The 14,101-nt window shown below is 43.9% G+C and overlaps 1 protein-coding gene across 1 annotated transcript; it reads left to right on the forward strand.

The window, feature by feature from the left end:
- The first annotated feature begins 342 nt into the window (after window positions 1–342).
- On the forward strand, window positions 343–13,467 carry gpr139 (G protein-coupled receptor 139). Its single transcript, XM_042505779.1, has 2 exons — window positions 343–665; window positions 12,201–13,467. Exons 1-2 carry the CDS (start codon window positions 518–520, stop codon window positions 13,184–13,186), a joined length of 1,134 nt encoding a protein of 377 aa, XP_042361713.1. The 5' UTR covers window positions 343–517; the 3' UTR covers window positions 13,187–13,467.
- The last annotated feature ends 634 nt before the right edge of the window (window positions 13,468–14,101 follow it).

A 14,101-nucleotide genomic window follows, 5' to 3' on the forward strand; every position in this document is an offset into this window, starting at 1 on the left:
GCCCCCTTCCCTCACTGAGCGTCCCTGCTGCCTCCGTCTCTCTTCCTCACTTTCTGCTCTCTAGCATGCCCTCAGTCTCCATCTACCTTCCTTCCTCCTTCCTTCTCCCCCTCCCTCTCCCCTCCTCCTCTTTCCTCCTGCTCCTCCTCCTCCTCCCGCTGCTCTCTCGACTCGTTCTCATTCCCCCTCGCTCACACACTCAGGCAGCATCCTCCCCTCTCCACTTCTACCTTCACACTCACCTCTCGCCTCCTTCCTCTCCATCACCTACTAACACATATCATCTCTGGCATCTCCCCGTCTGTTGTCTCCCTCTCCACCACCACCATCATTTCTCCCTCCTTCTTCTCACGCACTCAACCTTGCCGCCTCGTGCAAACTCGCGTGCATACACTCATGCTGATTGGCACCCAAGGACAGAGCACCCTCTCTCCCGTACCGGCGACCAGGCGGTTTGCTCGTGCAGCTAGGCTTCTTGACACTGAGCTTAGCTGAGGAAGAGGACGAGGAAGAGGCCATGGAGCACAGCCACATCTTCCCTGTTTTTGCCCCAAATGGGAGCACCTGGAGCCCAGGGCAGCATCCCTCTGAGTTTGCCCAGGGATGCCCTCTCGGACCACTGCCTGTCATCTACTACAGCGTCCTGCTCTGTCTCGGCCTGCCGGGTAAGACATGAGTATATGTTTTACATGTGTGTGTGTCTAGTCTTGTGCATGTCTCATTCTGTGTGAATTTGCTCATCTGTGCTTTGCAGGAGTCATGCTTTGCATCTTGATTTGTTGTGCAGTTGTCTGCAGGTTTGAGTGAGTGTGTGTCGTGCACAGCTGCTCCTGTGTGTCACTCTTTGCATGCACGCACACACACTGTTGATTTGTCATTCTGACCTTGTGGTAATCACTTGTGCATGCATACGTACTTTGTATGCATTTGTCCCCGCTCGTGCCCTGCTGTTCGGAGTTTGTTTTGTGCATTTGTTTTCTTGGAAATATTTAAAGAGTAAAAACAGCAACTGTATGTGCAGAGCGTCATTAAATCTGACTATTAACCCTTTGAAACTGCACCTTTTTTTTGTTAATTTTGAGATGAATGTGTGCATGACAGATTGTGCCAGTGATGACTAAGGTTTGACCTCAGGGACAAGTGTGTGGTACATGGCTCCTCTCAATGGCCTGAATTGATGACACTTCCTTGTTGCGTCTTTACCATTGACTGATCACCATTGACTGATTAGTCCATTCACAGTCAGTGTCAGACCCATTTACTGCCTCACTCCCACTGCGTGATCTATGAACACTGACCTAGTCTCACACAGGAGAGCAAAGCGATGTGTGCATGTATATCCGTGTGTGTATGAGAATGAGACATAAAACATGGAGGTCAGATGAAAGAGAAAAAGTGTGTATTATCAGAGGTCGTTAGGATCATACTCCATTGTTTTACTAATTAACCATGATTCTTATGACTACAATCAGTGACTTTTCATGTCTTATTTATAAGATTAACATATCTTCTTCAGCTCCACAACCCCTTTTCCCCAATAAAGACTGAGAGTGAGATGTTATCAACAGTCAAAGCTGCTCTGGTTCAAAACAAATCTGCAATGCAAAGCGAAAAGCTCCCATACACCAAGACTGCAGCTGCTCCACAAGATTTTGCAGCCTTGTAAAAGTAAAATTCTGCCTTTCTGATCAAATCTCACCTAATTATTTCTCCTGGACGACAAATCAAGTCTTGTGCAAGCAATTCTCTCTGCTGTCATTTCAAGTTTCTCCTCCCGGGAAGTTTTATTTGATTCTGCTGCTGAGTCGTCTTTACAAATGTGATTGAAGCTGTTTGTTTAATCACTAAGTAACAATAACCCAAGAGTGTAATGCAATCTTACAATAGTTGTCTGAATTAATGGCAGAGTTGAGTGCGGTGGGCTGATACTTTGCGGCAGCCGAGTTCGACTTATTCAATCATTATGACACAGCTCGTTCCACTCAAGCTTAATGATGAATGTTTCATGAGCGCTGCATGTGTGAGTAGTAGCAGCGTGACCTACAGACCCACAGGTATTTAACACTCCAGATGGATTTGAGGCTGTTATTACCAGCCAGTGCTTTATTAGTTAAAACAGCAACAGGGCTTGAGGGAGACATCATCATGATGTTTCTCACAGATTTTGACCTTTAAGCTGCAGACAGAGTTGTGGGTCACATCGAGAGCACAGATGATGAAAAAGACGAAGGAAGGTGATGAGAAAAGGGATTACGCAAGTCAAGTGGTGGGAATTGATTACGCCGTGTCCTAGCGAAATGATGAACCGAAAGCTCAGGATGAACAGGATAGAGAATATGAAGACAAGGACACCCAGACTAGAAAGAGTGGAGTTAAGAGAAATAGATGAATAGCGGCAGAGCCAGTGAAGTAGCACCTCTGAGCCTTGAGTGGGGGAGCTACAGATGACGGAGCCGAGACGAATTGCCACATTTTTAATTAATCGCTAACTCGCTCTCCCTCTTTCTTTCTCTCCACACCACACTGCTCAAGACAGAGCAGACGTGTGCTGGCATAGCAAACAGCACAATGAAGGACTCTGCGCTTTGCCTCAGTCTTTGACATGCTGGGATTACGGAAGTGAGGCCTGGTCTTTGTACAGTACAGTATGTCTCACAGCGCTCAACTAGTACTGTACAGGTTGTTGAAGCTGATGAATGAAGTGATTCTGTGTGATTCTGTGTGTGAAGTTACTCTGTATATCCGGGCTCAGACAGCTGCTGTCATGCGCTGGTGTTTTTTTTCTCTACACACTGAGTTCTTTATGACGGTGTTCATAGACTTTTTACCTGTGCGCATACATCTTAAATGCCTCCGGCACAGGCGTTGTTAACTCAAGATCACTGCTGATACCTGTGTATTGCCTGAAGAGGCACTGTGGGGATTGCATTTCAATTTCGTTTTACTTGTGCAATGACGATAAAGAAATATTCATATTCATATTCTAATGACTTCTTTACACTTAAACTTGGTATTGCTACTCCACTTTATGGATAAACGGAGGCGTTTGCTGCACCCATTGTTATTTGTGCCACCCAGCGCCTATGGCTTAAATTCTGCCAGAAACTACAGTTTTGAATCAGTCCCAGTCAAACCAGCAATGGGTAGGATTTTGAGAGTGGGCCTGTTATCAGAGAAGTGGAGGGAAACTTTTTTATGTCCAGAGCATCACCTGTATCTGTGAAAGAGCTCTTTAGTCTTTATATCAAAGAGGGAATAAACTGTGATGACATATCCCGTCAGTATTTTGAAAAAGGCAACATTGTCCATATACTTTACTACCTTTGTGATGATGATAGACTGTGGAGTCCGTGTTTGGAGTCATTTTTGCATTCTAGTGTGTATGGAGATATTTTGTGAATTTAAAAATGGAGTTGGAAAAAAACCCAAAATATTTGTATACATTTAGCCAAATAAATAAATATTATAATATTAATAATAATATAATAAATAAATAAATGTTTATTGACTTTTTGAGTACTTGCAACCAGAAAATAAAACTAGCTCAGGTGTCATGACATCATGTAAGTGTGTACCATTAAAAACATGCCAACAAGTGGTTGTATAGTCTGGAGATACATGTGGACGTGCCCCTTCTCCACATGTGTGCGCGAACGTGCATTAACTCACGTACTTCATTATATGTTGTTGCATTCCTTCCTTGTTCTTTGGAGCATCTCACAGTTTGTGTGGCTGTTCGACAGTCAGCGGTGTGACTGGCGCATGTGAGAGCTGAAAAACATCCCCTCCCACTCCCACTTATCTGCACACCAGAAGGGGAAAAGGTCGAGGATGTTCAGTGCTAACAGCCCTCTGTTCCACGTCATGGTGTAGGCCAGGTGTCAGCCGCTACTTAACGAAGAGGCAAGCCCCAGCGGTTTTCAGTTTGGACTTATTGATCTGTCAATCTGCACCAGTGAGAGAGCACAGGGCGGTATGGTGGCTTGTTAATAGATAGTATCACTCTGAAAGTGGAGTTTGAGGTTAGGTGGTGTAAACTTGACAAAAAGGAGAGGATGTGAAAGCCGTGAAAAGATAGTGAAAATTCAGTGAATCAAGGGGAAGAGATTTTTGATCTGGTTTCTGTCCAGTCTGAGGAAGGGAGGGAGAGAAGTGGTGTCAGCTTGTCATGGGGGACATGAGCCAGAGAGGACGCGGGAGGACAGAGGAGGCAAGAGAGGAGGGAGCTGTTGTTCGAGGCAATAAATCAGAGATGTTGTTGATGCAGTGACAGCGCTGACTTTGTTTGACTAGCTGACAACAGTTGTCGCTGCTGAAAACACTGCAAATCCCCTGCGTGCCGTTTGGCATTTTTTTGGACCACAGCGATACATCAGTCTGAGGATAATTATAGTGCTGTGATCTGGATGTCGTCTTAATGTTTCATTTTCCTCCTCATCTTCTATCCATTTACCCTTCTTCCGCTCTGCTTTTAATTCTCTTCCCTCTATCTCTTTCCAAATAACTCTCACCGTTTTTATCTGAGCTTAAAAACCTCATAAAAAACATTTGGAGAAGATCCCAGAGCACATTATAATTGTAAGTATTGTTTATATACCTTTTAAACATGATGAGCTGTTACCCTGCAGTGTCTCATCACTGGCAGCAGTGTTTCGCCCTGATGTAAGGACAGTCATCTCTACCAAACTTTGACTCACTGTGGCCTGTCTTTGAGATGAATGGCTGTTAGAGGTGAGCAGCAGCAGAGCACTGCAGCAGCATCAATATCATTAGTAGCAACCAGGGCCTCTCTCTCGCTCTTAATATGCTCATTAACCTTAAATATCTTGTTTCAATATATATCTCATGCTCTATCATCTTTATTGCATCTTTCTTTTGCTTATGAGCTTCCCTTACCCTTCCTCATTACCTCTCCGATCATACACTTCAGGCTTATGCTCATGATGAAATGTATTGGGTTGATATCATCCAACAAAATCGCCAGGAAAAAATGTTGGTATTGTATGTTTCTGCAAAACGCAGAAAACACATTTTAAATTTAGGATACAATGATGCTACATGTGGTTATGTTTCAGCAAAGCAACCAAATTGTTATGAAAAGATCATGTTTTCACCATATGTATAGTGTATAGATAATGGACAGAGCTACAGTGACGTCACCCACTGGTTTGTGGACTGTTGTTTTGAATCCTGGAGTTCAGCATTTCAGCTTTGGCTACCTTGGTTTTTTGGAGTTAGAAGTGACCATATTTGGACAAGAGGGTGAAGCTGGGGTGGATCTGACTCACAGACTGTGCAGACGCCTCACAGACAACCTGTCACTTAAGCGGCCACGCCCTTAAATCATGCATAACTTTGGGCCTTATTAAAATGTAATCAGGCATAAACTGAAAATGTTAACAGGCTGTAAACATGTTTATTTCTGCTGTAAAGTTAGATGTTTTAAAATAGGGATCTCTGTGGGTTGACTTGCTTCTGGAGCCAGCCAGTGGCCAGTCAGTGAACTGCATTTTTTTGGCATTTCTGCCAAAAACTGCAGTTCCTTGAATGGCCACTTGAGGCAACAAATCGCAGGACCCGCTTTTTAAAAAAATTTTTCCCCTTTTTTTGGTCATCAGTTATTTATTTTATTTTCATGTATTTATTTAGTTCAAGACAATATCACATTGTATGGAGTACAAACATTATATACATAAATAACAGAACAATGGCACATGGCATGGCAGTGCAACCATTGTTGCTTAAACAAAGGCAGCGGATACTTACTGACAAAAACAGTACTTAGTTTGCAGATCTATCTGACTGTAATAACAAAATTAACTTAAATAGAGATGCATGGTTTAAATAATACTTACTTACTTACTTTTCTCTAGAATTCACTAAGCTAATATTCTTACATTGACAAATATTAAAACTGCTTGCTCCCGCAAGATTTATGTCAGGATCCCAATCCCAATGTAGTTCTCACCTACTAAATACCCTCATCTGGAGCCTAACCCTAACCCTGGAAACACGGCAATGACTCACTAAAACGCAACCAATTCTGTTTTTTTGTTTGCCAAGCTGCAGAGCCCTGTAGTCTAGAAATGTTGATTTGATATGTATACAATGTTTAAATGTATTCACTGTAGCATTAAATGAACAATGCCAACATCTGGCAACTTAGCTGATATTACATTTGCATGGCATTTCAAGATTGATTTCCAAAGCACTTTCACTTCATAACATCGGGGGTTTTCTCCTCATTTTAAGCCATTTTAAAACATGACAGTAAAATCATCATTTTATTTTTAATGTATGTTTTGTGTGGCTTTGCAGCAGAGATGTGCTCCTGGTTTTCGTTTGGGGAAATTAAGGAATCACCCTGCTTTATGTCCAGTGTGACACTTAGAGAAGACAAAAGGGAAATGGTTGTCATCAGGAACAAAGTGCTTGTGACCTTTGAAGCAAGCTTTGATTCCCCCCTCCCCCTCTGTCTGTCGCTTCTCTTCCTCTCCTCCCACTGTCTCTCCTCTACACCTCTGTCTCATTCTGTCTTTCCATCTAATTCTCCCCTCCATTCCCTCTCAGTAACACGCTCTCTTTTTTAACTATCTGTGACCTTCCTTAGACCACACTTTCCTTCACCTTCCATCCATTCCCTCATCCCTCTCTTCAACACTCATCTTGTCCTATTAGCCTCAGGATAAGCCGTCAAAGCTAAACCTCAATTTTCTCGACAAATGACAAAAAAAGCTTAATTGCACTTTTTGGGTGGCTAATTTCCTTTTTATAATGTTCTGTCTTTGTAAAATGGGGTCCATGAGAAAGCCTAAAGATTGTGTGCAGAATCTCATGTTTTGCCACCAGTTTTGAGGGGTTAAGATGCGCAGCATCGTTTTTCGACAGCCCATCTGAACACGTCCCTTTAGTGGTGGGATGAGTCAGCCTCGTTGCACACCTCGGGGAGCACGCTGTGCTGTCTCTTTTCCCACTAAATGATGTCAATGGCCCTGTCCCCCATCATATTAGAGGAGCAGCAGGGGGAGTGCAGGCACAAAAGCACTACCACACAAACAGACAGAAGGGGTCACCCATGCAAACACACACATAAGCAAATGTAGACAGACGACAAACAAACACCATCCCATTATCTGTCCTGCAGGTCATTCTACTCCCCTCTCAGCAGGAGACTCTTATTTATCCCTTTAAAAAAAACTAGGAGGCATTTTGCATGTGTCTCCACAGGCATGACATTCACATGTCTTTTTATGCATGCATAGATGTGTCTGCGTGTTGTTCTCATGTCTATGTCCTGTGTATGCATAAGCGTGCAGCTCTCCAACTCATCTGTCCTCCCCTCCCTGGCCCCCAGACAATGTAAGGAGCAAGAGTCAATTGAAATGAATGGGCAATCCAGTGCAGGCTGGCTAGAGCTAAATGGAAATGTCAGGTTCACCACAGATCCCTTTTGTTTGTCTGTAGAAGGCCCCGTCTCACTGGGGAGCCCAAATAGAATAATACCAAGCCAGTGACAGTCTACACCTCACTGTTTCCATTTCATGTCACTCCTCTCTGTTTAGCACAATGTGGTCAGAGAAAGTGAGAAAACTGACGGGCTAAGGTACAATACAGGAAGTGAGGCGACTGATTTAGGGTGTGATGCATTGTACAAGGTTTGTAATTGACCTTCACCAGGAAGTTTATGAGCAGCTGAGAGCTTAATTAAAGCTGCAGGAAGCAATGGACGGGCCTTGCACCTTTGCGCACGTCTGCGGTACTGGCGATGTGCTGGTTGAAGCAGCTTTTGTTTTCTGTGAAAGTCACGGCTACTTTCCACCAGATCCGTGTCCGGTCTGGCTCCGATACACCGAGGCAGACAGAGCAAATAGATTACACTCTTGTTTATGTGTTTACTTCCACTGTCTCCACTGTATTGCGAATCAACCCTGTCCCAGCTCCGGCAGTCCGGACCCTTGCAAATCAGATAGGCAAGGCTTCTATTTTTGTCAGATGTCGAAGCACTTCGTATCAATTCAGCCAAATTAAGCACAGTGCAGACAGGAAGTCAGACAGCGACACAACATTTAAATTTCCGGTTAAATTTAAGAATAAAAGACTCTGTCCTATCGTATTTCATATAAACAAGAATCCCTTAAAAAAAATCTATTGTCTTGGAGACAGGGGAACCAGAGGTGCTAACAAATTTTTGGATTTTAGGACTCATTCCTGGGGTTCTCTCTAAAGGCCCAGACACACTAAACTGACATCAGAGAACTAGTGGTGACGAAAGCCCCTTGCTGCGTCGCTGTGGCCAAAAAGTTGCACATGAATACACCAGATCAACCAACAGGCATGTACGTTCTGCACCTGTGTGAGAAGAAGCACCCCTCCATACCAGCAGATGGCAGTCATCTGCAATAATCATTCAAAACGGGAAACTGGAAGACCGCCATAAAACTTGTTAACCAGTTAGCACGTTAACAACACAACCCAATATTGAAAGATTCAGCGTACTGAATCGGCGAATCAAAAGCTGACGAGCACTAGCAAGGGCCAAAGGTATGGGACAAACCATAGCGATGAGGGTCATGGACGCTTACCGTCAACCCAACATTGACAGACAGCCGACATTTGACTTGGTGTGTTAAGGGTTTAAGCGGCTTCCACGGTTGACCTAAGTGGTTGATTTTTCAGTTAGAGTAGGCTGGACTTTGATGCAAAGCCTAAAGTCAGTGGAATTTCAATGTAACTTCTTTTTATTGCCAAGGTTTGATCAAATTGATCATTTATACTCAACACCTTGATACTGACAAACATAACGTAAAGTACACAGTCCTGGAACACAGTGACATTATTATGTCTTTGATAAAATTACAACATTATGTCCCCACATCCATATTTAGATGGATTTCTTCTGTGCACAGGGCTGAGCCAAAAGAGACAAATTGTAAATACAAAATCAGTCTAAAAGAACCTGCAGTTATTACACTGAAGGTTATTAAAAATCCTCATAAGACCCATATCCTTGAGTCCAAGGTTAACCTAAAATTTAATGTATTCTGGATTAATGATCATGGGCCAAAGTGACCACCAGAAAAGAAGAAGAAACAGACAGAAAGTAAGAGACCTGCAGCTGAAAACAAAGAATCAATAACACAGTGGACCAAGATTCGACATGAAAGCAATTTAACTTGCCTGTGCAGAGGCTGGTGTGGTGCACCAGCGGTGGTGACTGTGATGGTGGGGGGTGCAGTGCAACCCAGCAGTCCTACGTGTACACACGTATTGGCTTGCCGAGACTCGTAAACTGCTTTGACGTCTCATTTTATGTTTATTGATAGATTGTACGTTAATGTATTGGTGCATCCCTAATGATTTGTGTGCATGTGCAGACGTGTTAATGTGTGTGTGTGTGTGTGTGTGTGTGTGTGTGTGTGTTGTGCTGCACATCCTCTGGTCTGGCAAGGACATCTTTAGTCATTAGCTGGAGCCGGCTTTGTAATTTGTAATCAGCTGATAGTGGCTGAGGCTGTGAAGTGTGATGTACCAGACTCCTAGCTGCCATATTTAATCCAATCCCAGATCTATTACTGCAGAGGGGGACAGGACCACAGAACTCACACACACACAGACGCTGTATGGACAGTGACAGCTGCTAAATGCATTGATGTCTCAGTGATGCTGCAATACAAATCAATGTCAGAGGCATCTTCGTCCAAGGAAACAGATGTGACATGTCTTCACGCTGCACCAGCAAGTTTCATTAAATGGGTTTGGTTAGCAACAGAACAGTAGAATAGAAACAGTTGTGTGTACTTGATTATTAGTTTAGGTAAATAAACTTGAACAGTATAAAAAAACATGAATCTTTGGAGTATTGATCACCTCTGAATTTTACACTTCACACATGTATTGAATGTTGTTATTGTGCAATATGCAAACACACCAGTGTCTCCTTTAATTAATAGACTTTTCCAAATACTATAGACCATAAAAGAATTCCAGACTTTAACCCACTGTTTGTTATCCACGTGAAATCAAAACTCAGTGAAGTTATGTTATGAACAACGTAGTGTGCTCTTCTGAACCATACTACGTGCGGTTGTTGCCTAAAGTTGAGGACATAAGACTGGTGAAGTAGCAGGACACAAAAACAAAACAAACAACAACTACTGCAGAGTCATTTGACGCGGGTGTGAATGCTGATCGTACGCATTCCCATAGCATTAAAAAGCCAGATGTTAGCGGGTGTTAGCGAGTTTTTTGTGCACTGGGAATGAAGCTAAAAAGGCAGATATACAGGTGTGCACCAGCGGTGTGTTCACTGGCAGAGGGAATGCAGCTGGGCACCAATATTTAGCGGCTTTACCTGTGATTGCAAACCCACATGCACACACTAATTTTGGTGGAAATATCAGCCCTTTGACAGTGTGGCAATCTCTCCAGGGTGTACCCTGTTTAAGAATTAAGTTTAAGACTTGAGTACAAAAACTTTGTTGTGACTTGGTAAACAAAGACTTGGTCCCAGCAGTGTCTATTCTGTGTTTGTACATTGAGAGCTACAAAAAACGTGTCATACTTTTAATATTTACATTCTTTCTGAACCATTAATGACAACAAATCAAGTGTAAAAAGTAGACGTCACAGTACACCAGAGTGTAAGCAAAGCCAGTGTCTTGTTCACTGTCTCCTCTTTAGTTAACATTTGTGGGAGCTCACATCCTGTAAACTCAACTGTCTGTTGATGGGAATTACCTGGGAATGATAAGCACATGTGGCAACACAGGGAACAGCAGGGAACAGAATAGGACAACACGTAATGAGTCTGTTCAACACATTACCAAACTGCAGTTCCACGTGAGAGGCAGAGAGCTGTGCTGCTTCTGCCTGATGTTGGCGCACAGAGGTCATGCCTTGGTAAAATCAGCAGTGGGATAAATCACATCCAGGCCTTTGTTTCCACGTTCTTTTTAACAAAAAATGAGTGCAGCAAAAGTGACAGAGTTAGAATAAATAAACAAGAAGGTGGCGAGAGAAACATTTAATCTGGCAACTCAGAGGAGAAGGTGTGATGGTATATGTCTGAGATATGGAGCGGAGATTGAAAAAGAGAGGCAGACAGGGAGAGATGGGGCGTCCTTGTGCTTTGTTTTAGGAGCTAAATTGCCATCGGCAGGGTGGTAAGCAGTACCGAACTCAGCAGATTGCCATGGTTGTGGTGCTGCACGTTGCCCTCCTGTTTTTGTTGTGGCTTTGCTCTTTATTAGAGATAACAATTTGGCCAAAGGCAGAGGCAGGTGCTGCTGGAATTACACAGCAGGTGTAGATGAAGGGAGAGGGAAGGGAGAAATAAACAGAGGAGGGATTACACAGTAGGAGAGCTGGTTGAACGTGGTATACTGACTGGGGGTGATAACAGATTTGGGTTTTCTTTGCATATGGTAGGATGGAACTGAAAGAACATGTGTTCTTGGTGCTATTGATGGTGCTGAAAACATGTTTTTGTTCCTAGGATTGTTACAGTGCTTATCTTACGTACGTACATATCTGTTCTATACTTGAGTCTTTATATTTCTGTCAACTTTCACTTTTACTTCACTACATTTCCGAAATAAAATGTATACTTTTGATCCACTACATTCCCCCTAAGCATCTTCATTACTTACGACAAAAATAGGGAAGGAAGGGGGGAAAGAAAGACTGGATTTTGTTCTTTAAATCTCTCAAGTTGTAAGAAAGATCTTGTTTTTTATGAAGTGTAATGTAGGCTTCATTTTTAAGGTTGTTGCCAAGAAGTAAATGTTAAAAATCTTAAAATCCTGACTGCTTGTTTTTTTTATTACCGGCCTTTTAGTTGTACTTTCAATACGTGACTACATTCAATATAAAAAAAATACTTTCAATACTTGAGTTCAGTACATATAGGATACTTAAAGACTTTAACCCAAATAATATTCTTATTGGTGGCTTGTACCAAAGTCATTTTCTGGTAAGATATCTGTACTTTTACTCAAGTATGGCTTTCAGGTACCTCATCCAGCACTGTTTGTTGCCTCTTTTCAATTGCCTGCCCACTAACACTCAATTTTTCTGTTTCTCTCCCTACCCCAACTTGTGCCCATTCCATCTCCAATCTTGTACTTTTTCCGTCCCCAACATTTTCCTATTTTTCTATCACCTTCCCATCCCTTTCTTCTTCCCTTCCTTTCTCCCTCTAGCTAACATCCTGACAGTGGTCATCCTGTCCCAGCTGGTGCTGCGTCGTCAGAAGTCCTCCTACAACTATCTCCTAGCTCTGGCAGCCGCTGACATTCTGGTCTTGCTCCTCATTGTTTTTGTCGACTTCATATTGGAGGATTTTATTTTGGCCACGCCGCTGCCGCCGTCACTAAACAATGCAGTGCAGGTTCTGGAGTTCTCCTCCATCCACACCTCCATCTGGATCACCGTTCCTCTAACCATTGACCGTTACATTGCTGTTTGTCACCCGCTGCGCTACCACACGGTGTCCTACCCGGCCCGCACACGAAGGGTGATATTTGCTGTGTATATTGGGTGCTTGCTCTCGGCAGCTCCTTATTACTGGTGGCCTGAGCTGTGGCACAGCCTGCCTGGGGTTGGCAGTGGAGGTGGAGGAGGAGGGGAGAGCAACAGGAGAACCGTGGCCCAGCACGTCCTGGTTTGGGCCCACTGCGCCACCGTCTACCTCCTCCCCTGCACTGTCTTCTTCTCCCTCAATGCTGTCATAGTTCGCAAGCTGCGCAGACGCCGCAGCTGTTTCCGCCTGCGAGGTTACTCCACCGGTAAAACCACCGCCATTCTCCTTGCCATTACTTCCATCTTTGCCGTGTTGTGGGCGCCACGCACACTCATGATCCTCTACCACTTCTACTCCCCTCCTCCAGCCTCACAAGGTGCGGGCCGACTGCTCCACATGCTCACCGATCTGGCAAACATGCTAGCGTTGCTAAACACTGGGGTCAACTTCTTCCTCTACTGCTTCATCAGCAAGCGTTTCCGGGGTATGGCGGCCAATGTGCTGCGAGCCCTGGTCCACTGCCGGAAGCAGCCACCGCCGTTTTATGCCAGCCACAACTTTTCCATCACAAGCAGCCCCTGGATCTCACCAGCCAACTCTCACTGCATCAAGATGTTGGTGTACCAGTATGACAAAAACGGGAAGCCCATCTGTATTTCTTCTTGAGTCCTCAGCCACCAGCAGCCGCCCCCACCTCTCAGTTGTTGGGGAACATATTCAGGCATTGTCTCCTTGGTGACCAGCTTTGCCCGCATGGGACTCTTTGAGGCTTGAAAATGTCAACACGCCCGGTGAGCACAGAGGGGACAGTTTAGCTAGCTTTGAGCGATAACAAAGCAGTCGGCTAGCAAGGTGGAAAAGCAAACAGCAGATGCGTGTGTGACAGAAAATGGCCTCTCATGTTCAATAAAGTATTCACAAAGCAGCGACCAGCATCAAATAGATGTTGACTCCTCCATGCAAAAAAAATACTGTTAAGTGACTCACAGACTGATAAAGGGATAACACCACCATCTATCACTTGACTTTGAGCCACAGCGCAAAAGAATAAACTGACACTAGATGAATCCTTTGTGAAGCTTGAAACGCTCGGAGACATTGATTTCTTTATGGACGCTCTTTGTTGCATACTGCCGCCAACGGTGATGAGCTTTGAACAGCTGCGCCTTTGTCCGCTGGGAGTCGTTTCCTGAAAGCAGAGATATCAAGTCTGGGCGCTGAACATCTCACCTCGAGGGGTGATTCACTCAGGCAGAGCCGCCGCCGGTTCTGGCTGTCTCTCAAGCAATGTTAACACAGCGCTGTTGTTTTCAGTTTAATATGCAGGGGAGTCTCAAAGGCATGTTAATTTTGGGCTTTTATGGAAAAAAACAGTCCTCCCAGACTTTTCTTGTGTGTGTGTGAGTTCATCCTAGCAGCGCAGGTCACCTACAAGTCGGCGTTAGCTATGGAAGTTAGCCCACAGGTTGTCGTAGGACGAATAGACTCTGCTTATTGTTGGTGAAATATTTATTAATGGTAGACTTGACTGTTACTGTAGCTTGGCAAAAAAAAACAAGACAAAAAATATGACTTGGGGTC

The sequence above is a fragment of the Plectropomus leopardus genome, chromosome 17 (genome assembly GCF_008729295.1).
Source record: "Plectropomus leopardus isolate mb chromosome 17, YSFRI_Pleo_2.0, whole genome shotgun sequence".
Lineage (NCBI taxonomy): Eukaryota > Metazoa > Chordata > Actinopteri > Perciformes > Serranidae > Plectropomus > Plectropomus leopardus.